Source organism: Haliaeetus leucocephalus, unplaced genomic scaffold (assembly GCF_000737465.1).
Source record: "Haliaeetus leucocephalus isolate CR32 unplaced genomic scaffold, Haliaeetus_leucocephalus-4.0 Scaffold1, whole genome shotgun sequence".
NCBI classification, from domain to species: Eukaryota; Metazoa; Chordata; class Aves; order Accipitriformes; family Accipitridae; genus Haliaeetus; species Haliaeetus leucocephalus.
In genome coordinates, this window is record NW_010972437.1 from 17760658 (window position 1) to 17777451 (window position 16794).

The window sequence follows — 16794 nt, forward strand, 5'->3', positions numbered from 1 at the left end:
GCGCTGAGCTGGCGTTGGTGCTACCCCAGCATCGTCCCTTGGGACGCCGATCCGGCCACTGAGTCACCGTCCTCTCTGGCAACAGCACTTCCAGCCTGCAGGGTGGTTTGGGCAGGGGACCCCATTCCTGGGGGCTGAAGGGAGTAAGGTGGCTTGCTCCCCTCTTTTGGGGTCCACATCCCTTCTGTGTAGGGTGGCCAGGAGGGCTGTGCCTGCCTGACACTGGCTTGCTTTGTGGAGTGGTCCGGGATGCCGAGGGGGTCCTTTTTGACAGCATGTCTCCGGCTCTGACCGCAGCAGCTGGGCTGGCTTGCCGGCGTCTCGGTGCCTGGCTGTTGGGAAGCGGCTCCGGTGTGCCGGGGTGCACGCAAGAGTCGGGGTGGCTGGTGCTGCGGCTGCTCCCGGCATCGCAAGGGTCAGCACCGGCCCGGATATCAGCCGGCTTGGGAATGTTTATCGGAGCTCCTGGGGAAGGGAAAAACAAAAACCGCCACCCAAAGGAAGGGATATGCGTCAGAGATGGGCCTGCATTGCCCACCAGCAGCCGGGCGGGCTGTGCTGCGGGCTGTGGGCCAGCGCTTGCTCCGTTCTGGCAGCCCGGCCGGGGGTGACTCCTGCAGTCCCCCAGCCCACCCTGTGTCCAGTACTACACTGACCCAGTCTGCTCCCGAATTGCAGGGCCCCTCCGTGGAGGTTTGTCCCCCCCCAGCCCCGCTGGCATCCCGCATGCTGGGGCTATAACCTGTGGGGATGCTCCAGCTGGAGCAGGACCTGGCAATGCCCCTGGTCATCTCCGTGGCTGCAGAGGTTATTTTGCTGAGGGAGGAGGAGGAGGGGGAGGAAAGATTTGGGAGGGAGAGAGATGTGAGTGGTGGTTGCAGCATGGAGAAGGCTCTGCGCTGTCTCATCACGGGGTACGGCATGGATGTCCGCATCCCTCCAGCCTCGCTCAGTGCTTGTGAACCAGTGCTGAAGTCCCGGCAGGGATCTGGGGTGCAGAGGCCGTTCCCTGAGCTGCAGCTGGTGAGGTTTGGTGGAGGAGGGCTCCCGTGGGCTGCTCTGCCATGGGGTGGTGCGGCCAGGGGCTGCCCCGGGGGTTTGCTGGCCAGGTGTTTACTTCTGGGCTGGGACATCTCGAGGGTATCAGGTTCCTCCAGGTATGGTGACAGCTGGCTATGAGGGAGCGAGCCCATGGTTGCTCTCCAGGGGAAGGCTGCAGGGTGTGCCCAACCCTTTACGAGACATCAGAGAGTCCCCACCACTCGTAGCCGTGGGGCCTTGTTCGCTGGGAAACTGATTTTGGTGCTTGGCAAAACCTGGGTCTCAAGGTGGCGGCTTGCGGGATGTGGCTGCTGGGAGGGATGGGGCTGTGACCTGGGGGGCAGGGGCCGTGGGGGGCTGGTGGGGTGGGCGGCAGCCCCGCTGCGCCTCGTTCCTCGCATTCCTGGGCAGGGCTGCTGGGCGGTGGGGTCGCGGCAGTGGGGGCCGGGCAGCAGGAATGCAAACACCGGAGCGGGGTGGGGGGGAGAAGAAAGGCTGCTTGTCTGCTGCGGCGAGGCAAAGCCCGAACCAGGGGTGTGCAGGTCTCCCTGCCTTTCCCACCCCTCCCTGCACCGGGGGGGGGGGGGGAGGGGGGGCCCTGGGGATGGAGTTGGTGGTGGTCCTGGGGGTCTGTGTGATCCTGTGTGGGGTGATGCTCTCACTGGTCCTGTGGGGCAGAGGGGATGCTCCTGCACCCCTGCGTCAGGAGTTCGGCTTCCCTAGGAAGGGGTCCATTGCCTGGGGCTGGGTCTTTTCCCTTCTCCTTGAACCTGGGCCATGTTTGAGCCAAACTTGAGAGAGGGACGGAAGCTGAACACAGCGTTATGTTCCTGCAGTCCTCATAAAACTGCCTTTCTGGGATGCGAGAGTGCCATACAGCCCGGGTTGGTGGCTCCTGTGGATGGGAGGAGTGGTGTCGGGTGAGCACAGGCCCATATTAGACATCAGAGGATCCGCTAGGGCAGGGAAATACAACCACGGGCACCCCAGTTTTCTCCCTTCTCCAGCCAAAGGAGCATTCGTAGCCTACAAACCTCCTGGTGCCGACAACGGAGGAGGGATGGGCACGGACCCTACCTGTCTGTGGGACCAGCGTGTCCCACGGTGGGGGAGCTGTGCATCTCCCCCCATTACCAGCCTCGGGAGCTGGGGCTTGATGGCGGCTGGGGGGTCTTGTTTGAGCATCCCCAGGGGAAGAGCGTGGCGGTGTGCGGGGCACAGTGCGGGGTACGGCACGGCCCTCGTCGGCCCCGTCCGCAGCGGCTCGCTGCCGAAGAACATTCCAGGGAGGCTGGCGCGGGGCCAGCGCCGCGGGGCAGGGAAAGGGGCCTTTTATGGAAGCGTTTCTGCATTAGAATAAAATCATAATAATAATGCGCAGGGGAAGGGAGCGGGAGGAGGAGGAGGAACTCCTGAAGAAAACAGGGAGGTGGGATGGGAACAGGCTGGTGGCCGGGGAGGGGGCAGGCGCTGTGCATCACCCTGTGGGGACCGGGATGGGGTGGGATCTGGGTGCTCTGAGTGGGGTGCTTGGGGGAAATCCTGCTTTTTATGGCCCCGGGCGGGGGAGGCTGAGCAGAGTGCGGGGGGGTCCCCGTGCTGCCACGGTGGGGGACCAGCCCCTGAGTGGTGTTTGGTGTGTTGGTTCGATTCTGGGACGGGGCAGGGGATGGCTGGGTGGGGGTCACCGCTCCTGGGGACACACGGAGGGGTTCAGAGGGGATAAAGCGCCCCAAATCACACTCTGCCACTACCGCTGGTGTCTTTGGGCCCACGCAGGGCTGGAACGGTTGTTCCTGCTGCCCTCGGCACCAACAAACAAGGCGCTGCCTCTCCCACCCTGGCGTGCCGCTGCTTCCCGGCGCACTAGGGTGCACGCAAAACCCAAGGTTAATTGTCAGTAATTGCCGCTGGTAATTAAGGTAACAATAGCTGGGCTGTTCAGCTGGCGGCTGCAGGAGTGCTCACGAGGCCGGGCTGGGGTTTGTTCCAGGAGCTGCTCTTGGCATCAGTCGGCCGCCCCGCGCCGTGCCGTGCCCTGCTGCGCCCGCCCGGGGCTGGGGCTGCCCGGGCTGCCCGGCCGAGGACGAATGGCACTGCTGCCGTGGTCCCCAGCCTGCTCCCGTTACCAGGGAGCCCAGCCTTGGCCTTGGGATGCTGCCCGTGCTCCTGCCCGGGGCGGCAGGGCCATGGGCCACGGGCCACGGGTGCGCCTGTCACCCCTTTGGGCGGGCACTGGGTTTGCTTGGGGTGGGGGGTGGATGGTGCATCCCAGCCCCTTCCCATGCCCTGTGCTGGGCTGGGGGCTGCAGGGACTAATCCTGGCCCTGTTTCTGCTTCTTTGCAGGCTGTGACCCCCTGCTCCCCCGCCGTCAACTATGAACCGGTAAGCGAGCCCCCACCCCGTGAGCCGTGGGTGGCAGGCAGGGCTGTGGGGACGCTGGGTGGGATGGGACGTCCTGTTCTGCGCTGGGCACGGGGCTTTCTCTGCCTGGGGGCTTCAGGGTGTGAGTCCCCCGCCCCCAAAATCACAGGGGTCCCGTGCTGGCGGTAATGGCACCCCACCACTTTGGTGCTCTGCCCCCCAGCATTGCTGGCTGCAGGGCATCCCATGTCTGAGCAGCACAAGTTGGGGCAGACCAGCCGTCAGGGGACTCCTGGAGTTGGAGCTTTTGGGGAAGAGGGGCTTGTGGGGTTGCTGGGAGGGACAGGCAGATGGGACGTGACCAGCCTGGGCTCTGGGGTCCCCCGGCGCCGAGGGCCTCCCCTCCCTGGCCAGTGCCGGGGCGGTTTCTTGCATGCCCGGAGATGGCTCTACCAGATGTGCCTTTGGCTCGGGGCGCCCAAGGCCATGTGTTTGCAGCCCTTGTTATTGTCACCCGCTTCTTTTGTCCCTCCTGGGGACCTTTAATGAGCAGCCGGGGCCAGGGCGACGCACAGCCCTTCCCACCCTGTCCTCTCCGGACACCGGGAAAAGTGCTGGACATCCCATCTCCGTTCACCCCGTCTTGGGGAGGAGGGGAGCAGGGGTGATGGGTGGGCGGCCACGCTCCCTTGCCATGCTGCTCCTCGCCACGGCAGTGCTCCAGGGATGACAGTGCACGGGGATGGCGCCGGGAGCAGGACCATGCCCGGGGCAGAATTTTGGAAAGCGTGGCATGGTGGTGCCCACCAGGTAGCATCTTGCCGGCAGAGCAGCCCCCCTGCCCCGTTCCCAGCCCGGCCGTGCCCGTGGCAGTGGGCAGAGCAGGCACATGGCAGCGGGGAGGCTGGCATTGCCTGGGGCCGGCGCGGCCGCCCTTCCTTCTTGCTCCGGACGTGTGCCAAGGCTTGCTGGGGCAGGCGCCGGGGAGAGGAGGCCCTGGCAGAGTTTCAGCTCTGGGCTCCAGCAGCCTGGAAGTGCCGGGGTGGCTGTGCCCCACGCGGGGCCCTGGGCTGGGCACCCTGTAGCTGGGCAGGGGTCTCACCCAAAAAGTGGGTTTAGGGTATGGCCCCCTGCGAGCTCACGAGGGCAGCACATGAGCCCAAGCGTGTGAGGGGATGGGGTGGGAGCAGAGCATGCTGCCCGCCCCGGGGCCTCATGGTGGTTATCTGCCCTGGGTTTAATCTCTGCCTGCACACCCCCCACTCCTGCCAGCCTCCTCGGGCACTTATCACCAGCAAAAACATGTTAGCTTCGAGCTGGGACCGTTACTGCGGCTTCAGGAGGAAATCGAAAGGGGTTTGCCTCTGTCCCGCTGCCAGGACTGGAGCAGCCTGGTCTCTGTCCCCCTGGTCCCAAGACCCCCATAAGCCACCCAGCTGGGTCCCTTTGCTGCGCCACCCCCAGGCGCCCCAACCAGCTGTCCCCAGGCAGAGGTATCTGTACCCCTGCTCCCTATATTTGGGGTCTGGACACTCTCCCCAACCCCGGGAAGTTAATTCCTATTCCTGGCCCCATTTCAAAGCTCTCTGCGGACTCCAGTGGCGTGTCACCAAATTTGCCCCTTTTTTGAGCATCTCAGACCCCCACTCTGCTCCCACTGGGGTCCTTTGCCAGCCCCGCGGGGCCAGGTTTGTCTCGGAGAGCTGGGCCTGCCAGCAGCCAGGCTGGGTGTGGGACTGCGCCAGGCTCATCCCGTTGTTTACGTCCTGGCTGTGGGGTCTGACCCTGCAGGATCCGGATGGGATCCTGGAGGTTGGAGGGGGGCACCGGGTGCCCGCCATGGAGCGGGTGCAGGGTTTGGCTGAGTGCTCTCCATCCATGACAGCGGTCCAGCACGCGGGGCAGCTGCCGGGAGGCAGGATGGCAGCGCTCTCGGCACTGAGCATTGCCCCAGCTCTGGGCTTGCTCAAAACTTGGGTTTCGAGGGATTCCCGACCTTTAGGAAGAGCGGACATGTTGGCAGGCAGGGAAGGAAATGGGACCGTGGTGCATTTCCTAGGAAGGGCCAGAAATAGCCAGGGGGGAACTTTTGACCCCGGCCCCCGCTCTATGTGTGTGTCTCTCAATCTCTCTCTCCTTCTCTCTCGCTTGCCTTTTTCTCGCCCTCCCCTTCCTCCTGCCTGCAGCCGTCCCCAGGGGAGAGCATCACGAAGCAGGTAGACACCCCGGTAAGTGCTACCAGTTGTGGAGGCTGATCTCTGCCTTGAGACCTCCTGGAGGGTCACTTGTGCCTGTCCCATTGCCGCAAGCACTCCCCGCAGCCAAAATCTCTCAGTCTGGGATGGCCCTGTGGTCCCCCAACCTCCCTGGTGCCCCCCAGCCCTCCCTCCCTGCTAGCCAAGGTGATGATGGCCATGCCAAAGGCCAGGTGAGGTGCCCAGGGGTGGTGGCAGAGGCAGTGGTGGAGGCCAGTGGAGGGGGGGGCCGGGGCTTTTGCTGCAGAGCCGGCTTTCCTGTCTTGGAGCCGGGGATATGTTATTTAATCTGTGGACATGAAATTGCTAAGACAGTGTAGACAAACGCCCTGCCAAAATCAACGCGGACGGCTTCCCCCTGCCCGCAGCAAGCTCGACGGCCTCCCTGTGTGCTGGGGCTGCGACATGAGGGATGGAGGCAGAGCGGTTCCCACGAGGAAGAGGGTTAAAGCCTTCCTCACCTGGGAGCTGTCTTTCCCGCGTCTCTTTGGTTGTCCAGGCTATGTTTCTGATTCCTCTCCGAACTGGAGAAAGAGCATTCACATCTGGAAAAATCCAGCAGGACAGTCAGGAGCCCCCTTTGATGGCTTTGCTCTCTTTTGGGGGAAGTTTCCTGCTATTTCTGCAGCCTTTCTCATGCTTCGCATCACCCTTTCCAGGCAGAAGGGGCCTGCGGTTTTCAGATGCTGCCTAAAGCCTAGGGACATGCTGGGCCAGCCTGGAGCTGGGAGGCAGATGCTCGATGGAGCTGGCAGGGGGGTCTTCAACCCAACATGGCTGGGACCAGCCTGTCCTGTGCTGGGCTGGGCTGGGACATACTGGCTTGGCTGGGATCTCTGCTCCAGAGGGGACCTTTGCAGGGTCTCCCAGCCCAGTGATGGGCAGGAGTGTTTAATAACACGAGTGCTTGCTCCTATCAGCTGATTGTGGGCTGACTCTTCCTCGCACAGGGGCTGGCAGCAGAGACGGCAGTGTGGCTGCGGTTAGATCGAGGGGGGGGAAGTGGGGCAGAGCCAAGGGGCTCCTGCCAGGGCGGGGGACGCTGGAGGGCCCTGGCCGCAGGCACCCGCTCCCCTGGGCCGGGAGGGTGCCTGGAGCGGAGACGCCATGCCGTGGAAATGGATTAGCAAGGGTCTCACCACCGCCATCAAGGTATGGAGAGGGAGAGGGGCTCTGGCATCCCCCCCTTGCTCACCCTCCTGTGCCTCACGTGGGAGAGGGGGATGAGTCCTGGTTGTCCCATGTCAGCTCCTCCATTGGGCAAGGCTGTGGTTTGGGAGGCTGCTGCTGCTGGGCAGGGTGACGGGCTGATGGGGCTCCCCTGGCTGGTGGGTGCAGGTGGGGGACTCCAGATGTCTCCCGCTACGAAGGTTTGGGGCAGAGCAGAGCCCGCAGTGGGGATCCCATCCTGGTCACCGTTGGGTGACACAGGGACCAGCCCATGCTCAGGATCAAGCTTCTGCGCGCACCCTGGCTCTGCCCCGGGAAGGTTTTAACTTTTTGCTGCATTTTAACTCCTTCTTTGCCCCCTGTGATGCTGGGGGGTTTCTGGGGTGAGCAGGTGATTTGGGCCACCCTGAGGAGAACCTGGGGGGGTTCGTCACTGCTGCCTGAGCACCCCTGGGCACTCAGGCAGGGCTGCTGCCTCCTGGAGTGGTTTTGGCTGGAAGGGGAGACTGGTGTCCCCCAGCCCCGCGGGCTGCCGAGCCTGGGTCTGCTCTGCCAGGCAGCCTGACCTTGAAAGGGGGACGTGAGGCTGATGGAGGGTGATGATGGCTGCTCGTGGGAGCAGCCCTGGGACCGCGCTGGGTGGGAGATGGTGGATGAAGGGTGCTGGGAAAACCTCTCCCACCTTGTCCTGTCACCTCCAGCGTGCCAGTTGCGGGATGCTGCAGCCCCGAGGAGGGTGGCAGCAGGTCCTGCAGCTCTGGGGACAAAAAGGTCATCCCAGGAGCTGGCTGCGGGGTGCATCTCTTGTTTCTGGATCCTTCCAGGGGCTTGGGACGTGCTGCCTGCGGGAGATGAGTCTTTAAATGACTCCTGCTTATTAGCTGGAGATACTAAAACTAATGAGGTGTGAGTGTGTTTTTCCTTAGCGGTTTTTTTTGGAAACCCTGCTTTGTTTTTCGGCTGAGGTCACGAAGTCACTGAGCAAACCGGCTGCAGATGAAATTCTTGAGGCCAGAGAACATGCATAAATAGAAGTTTCCTGCTCTGAGATCTCAAACATTTCCTCCCGGCGTTTGGCTCTGCGGAGTTGGGGCCAAAGCAAACCGTTGTGCCTGGCTGGCTCCTCGCTGTTGCTTGGGCAGCGAACCTGCCCCTGCCCCGGGCAGGGCCAAAGCCACTCTGTCCTGCCAGGTGTGTGCCTGGGACCTGGCTGAGACTGGAGGGACTCGTGACATGCCTGAGACTGTCCCCGTCCCCCCCCTCAGCATCCTCCTCAAATGTCCTCTGGGACGCTGTGGCAAGGCACCAGCACCACAGTGCCCATGGCAGCTGGACCCAGCTGCAATGGGGTTGCGAGAGCTGGGTTTTGTTCCTCACCATGGTGGGGGGATGACGGTGCCATTGGGGCATTTGGTGCCACCAGGATGCTCAGCGGGTGGGGTTTGGAGATAGCGATATTTTGGGAGTGTTATGGTGCGCAGTGCAGGGTGGCGGGGGTGGGATGCTCTGACAGCACCATCACACCCAAATCTAGTAGGACCACTGTGCTGGCTGCAGGCTGAGTCAGAGCAATAACTCGCATTTCCTCTGTTGTTCTTTAGGATGCCGCAAAATCCCCCAGGAGCGGGCAGTCACGCCGCAAAACCTCCAGGTAGATGCCTCAGTTTCCCCTTCTGCTGACTGTCTCTGCCCTGCCTGAACCTTTCCCCCCACCAACACTTTGCTTCTCCAGATGTACTCCCATGGATGCTCCATGTGGAAAAGACACAGGGTTTATGACCCACCATCCCCAACTTGGGGTCCCCAAGACACCCCAGCAGGGCTGGGAGCAGGGGAAAGGCTGTGGGCAGCCTTGCCGCTGCATCCCCATGTCTCCCAGCCTGTCTCGCTTAACCCCAGGGGCCATGCAGGGTGGGGAAGGGTCACCGCGTCCCCTCCCCATGCTGTGTCCTGACAGCGGTCCTCTCCTTTGCCCAGGAGCATGAGCCTGACCTCAGCCATGGAGAGCAGCTGTGAGCTGGACCTGGTGTACATCACGGAGCGGATCATCGCCGTCTCCTACCCCAGCACGGCTGAGGAGCAGAGCTTCTGCAGCAACCTCCGTGAGGTGGCCCACATGCTGAAGTCCAAGCATGGGAACAACTATGTGGTGAGAGATACGGCCGGGTCCCCTCCAGGCTGGGGAAGGGGCTGGGGTGCTCAGGTCCTGGGGATGGGGTGCTGCAGGGATGGTCGCTGCTTCCTTGCCTCTGGCTGGGCTTGACTTTGGTGAGGGCGGGGTCTTTGCATGAAGATGGATGGATTTTTTCCTTCCTTGAAGCTTTCCAGTCACTTTTGCACTCCCTGGGAGTTTTTGGCCATTGCGTTGCCCTGTGACAAGGCGTTACTCGGGTTAATGTGTTTGGGGAAGCCTCTCGTGGGGGGATTTGGGGAGGCTTTGAAGTGAGGAAGAGGTAGGGGGTGGCAGCAAGGGAGGAAGATGTCCCCTCACTCTGTCTTTCCTCTTCCCTGAAGCTTTTCAATCTCTCTGAGCGGAGACACGACATCAGCAAACTTCACCCCAAGGTGAGTCGCAGCTGTGGGGAGCAGCGGGGCTCAGGGCAGGGCTGTCTGTGGGACCAGCTCCCTGCTGCAAGCTGTTTAGGGGAGGAACAGCCACGCTTTCTATCCCGCCCAGCTGGTGGAGGAGCAGGGGAATGAAAGCACCAAGACTTCCCGATGAGTCTGTGGGGTCTCAGCTTAACCCCCACCCCGTCCCCAGCCCAAACGTGGCTGTTGGGGCCTCTTGGAGACCTTCCTGAGGCATTGTCCCAACCCCTGTGAACATGGGGAGCTCTGGGCAGCTGAGCTGAGTGACCCAGAGGAGGAATGAGATCTGGGACCCTGATGGCCCCCCCAGGACATGGGTCTGAGCAGTGGGGTGCAGGGCTGGGGGAAAGGCTGGGAGGGGCACATCAGGGCAAGGCGGTGGTGCCCCCCCGCCCCGGGTACGTGCCTTGGGCTTTGCATGCCAGCAGGCTGGGGACTGCAGAGGGGGCAGAGCCCAGCATGAATGTGACCCCTGGCTGTCCCCCCCCCCACCACCCAGGTGCTGGATTTTGGGTGGCCTGACCTGCACACGCCGGCGCTGGAAAAGATCTGCAGCATTTGCAAAGCCATGGACACGTGGCTCAATGCAGCAGCACACAACGTGGTGGTGCTGCACAACAAGGTGGGCCGGACCCTGTCGCGGGGGCACACAGTGATGGGGGTCTGGGGGGCCGGGGGGCTGCAGGGCTGGGGCTGAGCAGCCTCACAGGCTAAGGGGTGCAGGGAACGTGGTGGTTTGTGGCTTGGGGTGTATGTAGGTGTCAGCGTACATGTGCGCTGGTTGTGTCTATAAGGGTTGGGGTGTGTGTGGGGTTCCGTGCACGTGTGTAGGGGACTGGTGTGTGCATACCTGCGTGCGGGGTGGCCGTGCCTGGGAGCTTGTAGGCACCGCTGCCCCCGTGACACCCCTTTGCTGTGCGCTTGCAGGGGAACCGTGGCCGGCTGGGAGTGGTGGTGGCTGCCTACATGCACTACAGCAACATCTCGGCCAGGTGAGAGGAACATGAGGTCCTGGGGTGGCCCTAGGGCCCACTGCTGACCTTCGTCCCGGCAGCGCCGGCGTGCTGGTGCTGATGCTTTTCTTCAGCCTCATCTACCCTTTCGTCCCCACAGCGCCGACCAGGCTCTGGACAGGTTTGCCATGAAGCGCTTCTATGAGGACAAGGTGGTGCCAGTGGGACAGCCATCCCAGAAGAGGTGGGTCCTGGTGTGCGTTTTGCCCCTGTGGCCAGGGTGGTTGGGTGCAGGGGGACCAAGGCGGGTGCTCCGTTGCGGGTCCTGCCCCTGAGCTGCCTGTCCCCCTTTAGGTACATCCATTACTTCAGTGGTCTCCTGTCCGGCAGCATCAAGATGAACAACAAGCCCCTCTTCCTCCACCACGTCATCATGCACGGCATCCCCAACTTCGAGTCGAAAGGCGGTAGGTGCCCTCCCCGCCTCTCCCCTTCCCCACACTGCCTGGCCAGGCTTGCTGTCCATGGGGGATATTTTCCACAATGTCCTTGGCAATTTGAATTTCCCTTTCCCTCTCAGGGACTGTTCCCTCTCTGTGACTGTTCACGGTAGCAGGGTGCTACCCTTTTCCCACAGAGATGCCCTCAGGGGGTGCCCCCCACCCCCTGACTCCTGGGGCTGGACACTAACTGGAGCTGTGGGGTGAGAAGGCTTTTCTGGTCGCTTTTTGGAGGATGACACCAGATTGGTGTTGGGATTTGGAATGTAGCACCACACCTGGTTCCGGTACCCAGAAGCAGTCTCTCTCTCAGAGACCACCGTCCCCATCATCCCACCTTCATCCCCAACCCAGTGCTTGCCCCAGGTCCTACAGGACCCAAACTGGGCTATAGGGGCTTTTGCCCTTTCCCACCCCATCCGGAGCATCCCTTTCTGCCCATCCCAGATGTTGCCCATGGCTGGTGTGGACCAGCCGGGGCGGGGAGAGACTGTTTGCCTTGGCTCCCTCCCTATTTGGATTTCTCCCCCGTGACTAATCCCTGCCACGGCCCCTCCGCCCTGCCGGCTAACAGCAGCGTGCCTTCTCTCTCCGCCTTGATGTCTTCCAGGTTGTCGGCCATTTCTGAAAATCTACCAGGCCATGCAGCCCGTCTACACCTCGGGGATCTAGTAACTATCTCCTCGCCGTGGGGCTTCCCTCCTCCCCAGCATGGGGGGCTTGGCAAGTGGGGGGAGATGGAGAGGGTCAAGGCCAAGTCCCCAGCAGTCCAGTGCCCTGCACTTAGTCTGTTTGGGGTCCAGGGAATGGAAAAAAGGGGGCTTCCTTTTCCTTGGAGGTGTTAACTGGCTATACTGGGCCATACTGGGCCCTTCTGCTGGGAGGGCTGTAGTGACTCTGCATATCAGCAGAGGGAGCCCGGGGCTGTGCAGAGCCTGGGGCTGGGTGTCCCTACAGGGAGTAGGGACAGGGATGGGGACACTTCCCTGGGAGATGGAGGCGTTTCTCCTCTCCCTGCCCAAAGTGCCGCTCTTCCTGCCCAGATTAGTCCTAAAAGCCCTCTTTTTTTCCCCCCCAAAAAAAGAGTTTCCCCCTGTTTTAACCTCCCCACAATTTACCCCAACACCATTTTCTGACACTGCTGCTTGGAGCAGGTGCTGGCGAAGGCAAAGCAGGAGCCAGTTTCTTCAGCCGCCCGGATGCTCTGCCAGGGCCACATCCCAGCCTGGGACCCCTGGCTCCTGGCCTTACTGGAGGGAGCACAGCCTCTCACCTCGGGGTTATTCCCATCTAACCCCCCTGAATGAGGATCTCCCTTCCCTGCAGCCGGGCGTCCCCGTTAGCTGAGATTTACTGCCATCCCAGCTTTCAGCTTTTAATAGGCTGTTTATGGGACGCCGGTAATAAACTCCAGGTTTATCTTGCCTGTGAAATCCAACTCCCTTCTTCCCTCGTCCCCCGCTGCCGACGCCACCGCCCGGAGGCAGCCCCTCGTCGCCCTGGTGAGGGGAGGGCTTCCGACCGGGAAACTGCGGCAAGGAGGGGAGCCTTCCCCGAGAGCTCTCCCTCCGCGTCCTGGGTCTGATAGCCCAGCGTCAGCACTCAGACCCAGGTCAAACCCTCCCACCTAGGATTTTTAGCACCCTCATTGAGCTGTGCCTCAGTTTCCCCTTCCTGTCCTCTTCCCCCTGGGAACGGGTACCCCTTGGGGTGGGGGATGGGACCCTCTGTCACCGAGAGGGCCAGCTCTGTGCTTTGCGCCATTCCTGGCTGGGTTTTGGGTGGAAGGGGCTGGTCGAGGTGGCACTAGGAGCTCTGGGGGGCCTCTGCACCACAGCTCATGTCTTCCTGCTGTCCCTCTCTGCAGCAACGTGCAAGGAGACAGCCAGACAGGCATCTGCATCACCATTGAGCCCGGCTTGCTCCTCAAGGGTGATATCTTGGTAAGGAGCCTTGGCTTAGCCCCCCACACAGGGAGCAGCTGGGGGATGGGTGGTCCTCATGCCTCAGGACACCTGGTTCCCCCTTGTCCAGCTCTGAGGGCTCATCCTGATGGCCCATCCCCACTCTTCTCCACAGCTGAAATGTTACCACAAGAAGTTTCGCAGCCCGACCCGTGACGTGATTTTCCGCGTGCAGTTCCACACGTGCGCCGTGCATGACCTTGATGTTGTCTTTGGCAAGGAGGACCTGGACGAGGCCTTCAGAGGTAACTGCCCCGGCACCTCCCCACTCTGAACTCCCTCCTCCACCTGCCCCTCTAATGCTGCTCCCGTCGCGGGGACATCTGGGCACCCACCCGAAATCTGCCCCTGATGAAGCAGGGCACCCTGCTCCAACCGCAGGGTTCTCAGGGACTGGTGGCAGCGTCATCCCCTTTATTGCCAAAATTGGTACTGAGGTGGAGGGGCTGCCTCAGGGTTGTTTTGGGGGCTGAGATGTGCTGCCCTGTGCCGGGATATCTCCTACCAGCTCCTGGCCTCGAGCTGGCCTGTGGGCATGTTTGGGGTGGTTGTCCAGGTGCTGTTGAAGGGATGGATTGAGATGGTCCCTCTGCTCTGCTCTCTCCCTGCCAGATGACCGCTTCCCTGAGTATGGGAAGGTGGAGTTCGTGTTCTCCTACGGCCCTGAGAAGATCCAAGGTACGGCTGGCTCACTGCCACAGGGGTTTGGAGCTGGATGCTGGCTCCTTTCCTGCTCCCCAGCTCTATTCCCTGCTGCTTCCCTTGCAACCTCCCCCTGCCCCGTCTGCAGTCCGTGTGTCACCAGGGTGGGATGAGGGGTCCAGGCAGCGATGCTGATCTAGGAGCACCCATGGGTGCCCTGTTGCTCTCACCCTCTTCCCCAGGAGACCGCTCTCTGCAGCACCTGCTGGCCTGGGAGAGAGGGAGGGGATGCTTGGGAACGGAGGACCCCCTGCCCAAGAAGTCCAGACCTAGGCACGCTCAATCTCAGTCCGTCTGCCTGTTCCTAGGCAATCCCAAAAGCTCCAGCCAGCCTTGTACACCTTGTTTGTGGGTCTTGATGTAGATCCCATGCCCATCCATATCTCTCGGTGCCCCTGTTCCTACATCACTCTCCTGCCTCACCCTATGATTCCTGCCCACCTTCTCTCCATCTCCTCCCCCTGTCCCACCCGTCCTGGCTCCATCATCACCCTGACTGACCATCCTGCCTCTTCCCAGGCATGGAGCACCTGGAGAATGGGCCCAGCGTTTCCGTGGACTACAACACGTCTGACCCGCTCATCCGGTGGGACTCCTACGAGAACTTCAACATCCAGCGCGAGGACAGTACAGAGGGCACCTGGGCTGAGCAGCCCCTGCCTGGCAAGCACCTGGAGAAAGGTTAGGGCTCACGGGGCGGTCGGTGGCGAAAGTGTCCCCATGGGAATCCCTCCCACCTCAGGGAAGGGGATGCTGGTGGGCAGCAGAGCTGGGGGCAGGCAACCGCTGCTGGGAGGATCGTGGCCATGGGGTGGGAGAAGAAGATCTTGTGCACTTCCCCTCTTGCCACAGTGCCAGGGAGCTCAGGCTCTTTTTTCAGTGCTTTTGCTCTCAAAGCCCTGTTTGCACAGAGCAGGGTCTAACCCCAGTTTATGCCCCAGAGCTTTGGGAAACCCAAACCCTGAGTCTGTCAGGAATGGTACCTAACAGGGGTACCTTTAGGTCTCCCAGCTCCTTTCTCACGGTGCAAGCATGGCGGGACGTAGCTGTGCCTCAGATTCCCCTGGGGGATGAGGATGCCTCACTGGCCCTGGAGAGTCTGCACCATTGCTCGGAGCTGGAAAAAGCCCCTTGAGCGCCCATTTGGATGCAGCAAGTGGGCTGCCCTCGCCTGCTTGGCGGGAACAGACAGTACTTGTATGTTGAAGGGTGGTAGGCCCCTGTCCCGGTGGCAAGGCCACCTGTGGCCGAGCAGATGCCTGAGCTTTCCTGGCCCTGTCCGACAGGCGTCCCAGGAGCAGGGACAGCTGCGGGCCCTGATGTCCCTGAAGGTCACCGGCTGCTCCGAGTGGGAGCTGTGGGCGGCCGGGCTCACTGGGGAGGGTAGGGGCTCTGGATGCCTGGGCTGGGTGAGGGGGTCTCTGCCCATGGTGGGGATATGGAGCCAGAGCTGGGGTGGCTGCGCGGAGCTGGCAGAGACACCTGCCTTGGCACAGGGAAGTAAACAGGCAACTCATGACGTGTGGGCTCAGCTATGCGGCAGGGAGCTGGATAGCCGTGGGTCCGGCCCTGAGGGGAGGGGATGTGTGCCCCCGCTGCGAGCTCAGACCATGGCTGTGCCCCTGCCCTGAGCTGGCAGGACTGGCTGGCAGCCCCCTCCTGCCTGCAGAGACCCAAGTGCCTCGGTGCATGTGTGTTTGCCTCAGGCCCCTGGGGCAGAGCTGCTGCACTCCCAGCCCCTCACAGGGCTGCAGAGGTACCCCAGGGCTTCTCTCTGTCCCCTCCTGGGGGTCTTGGTGGGTGTCAGGGCTGCGGAAGTCCCTCCATGCGCCAACTGGGCTGTCCTCCCCGTGGGGAGGGTGGCGATGGGGAATAAGGGCACTTTGGATCTGCAAATGCTGCCCCAGTTTGGGGATGAGCCAGGACTGCCGGAGGGCGAAGCCACAGGCAGGAGACTGCCCTCTGACCTGTGGCAGTGCCGGCAGCTGCGAGACAGCCCATCTGTAGGGGGTCTCCCCCCGGTCACCCCACGGGGCACCTTGAACAGTGGCAGGGAGAGCCAGCGTGGGCTCGGGGGGCTCCCGTCTTCCTCCCTCTCCGTCAGGACTTTCCCTCTTCTCCAACCCTTCCCAGACTGGGATGGGGACCCCGGTGCCCAGCTGTGTGAGGGGGGTCCCTGTTTATGGTTGTTCTCGCCTTATTTGGTCAGGGAATTGCACGCCACATTTTTGGCACCACCAGGCGCGAGCGAGTGGCAGCCGGGGGTGGAGGGGGGGTTGAGGCTGGCACCAGTACCCACACCAGGCTGGGATCAGCCGCTGCTCCTCGTCCCTGCCACTGCCCGTCTCTGCTGCTCGGCGAAGGCTCCCTGCAGACCGGCGCCGCAGCCCAGGCCGACGGGATCGGGATCGCCTGCCAAACGGTGGGTCCCCCCTGCACCGCGTCTCTGTCGGCCACAGCCACTCTCAGTAAAGGTGGATGCCCTTTCTCCGGCAGCTTTGTCTCAATGTGTGGCACCCATATGGGCTGGGGGGGTGCCTGACAGGGTGGGATGATCCTATGGGACCCCAAAGCTGGAGGGGCAGGTGGATGGCTGGGGATGGTGCCTGTCGTGGTGTTCCCCTTGCCTCCGCTGTGCTTATCTGCGGGGACTTGGGGAGGGGGAAACTGAATTGCAGCAGGATTGCTGGCTGACAAAGCTCCCCCCAGGGCAGGGGGCATGAGAGGGGGATCTGAACCCCAACATCTTGCTCTCTGGCCAGCTGGGTCCAGCAGGCAGGGGCTGCTCTGCGTACCACTCCTATGGCACAGGCTGGCCCCATTAGCGAGCTCACCCTCCCGCCTTACCCAGGCAGAGTCCCTGCTGTCCGCCGGGCTTGGGCTGCCCCATGGTCTTTAGCGAGAGTGGGGTGCGCTGGGATACCCCCACAGCCCTGTGCCACTGCCCGTCATCCGTCCCTGTGCGGCACGGGGGAGGCAAGTGTCTCTGCCTGCCTGTCTTCCTCCTCCTCAAAGGGGCTTTGGGGTCAGTGCTGGCTGCGTGGCGGGTTCCTGCTGCAGTCCCCATAGCCATCAGTTGGCTGAAGGGTGGTCATAGGGTGCTTCTTCCTTTGGCTATTTTTGGGATTCAGAAGTCCTTTATCCAGGGTGGATGAAGGATGCTTTGCCAGCACCGTGGTGGCTCTCCTCGGGGGGCCAGGCTGGCTCCAGGGAGGCAGGAGGAGACCTGAGGCTGGATGCAGCGCTGCTGGGTTT

General features: G+C 62.4%; 1 protein-coding gene across 1 annotated transcript in view; it reads left to right on the forward strand.

Annotated features, from left to right (window-relative positions):
• Window positions 1–6758: 6758 nt before the first annotated feature.
• The window catches only part of TNS1 (tensin 1), a 39405-nt gene continuing 29369 nt past the window's right edge, over window positions 6759–16794 (forward strand). Inside the window, exons 1-13 of the mRNA XM_010568337.1 lie at window positions 6759–6813; window positions 8433–8482; window positions 8809–8980; window positions 9346–9396; window positions 9920–10042; window positions 10348–10412; window positions 10534–10617; window positions 10728–10840; window positions 11484–11544; window positions 12741–12816; window positions 12953–13082; window positions 13450–13515; window positions 14059–14220. Coding sequence (XP_010566639.1) covers window positions 6769–6813; window positions 8433–8482; window positions 8809–8980; window positions 9346–9396; window positions 9920–10042; window positions 10348–10412; window positions 10534–10617; window positions 10728–10840; window positions 11484–11544; window positions 12741–12816; window positions 12953–13082; window positions 13450–13515; window positions 14059–14220 — 1198 coding nt within the window. The 5' untranslated portion in view covers window positions 6759–6768. The remainder of the gene's footprint in view (window positions 6814–8432; window positions 8483–8808; window positions 8981–9345; window positions 9397–9919; window positions 10043–10347; window positions 10413–10533; window positions 10618–10727; window positions 10841–11483; window positions 11545–12740; window positions 12817–12952; window positions 13083–13449; window positions 13516–14058; window positions 14221–16794) is intronic.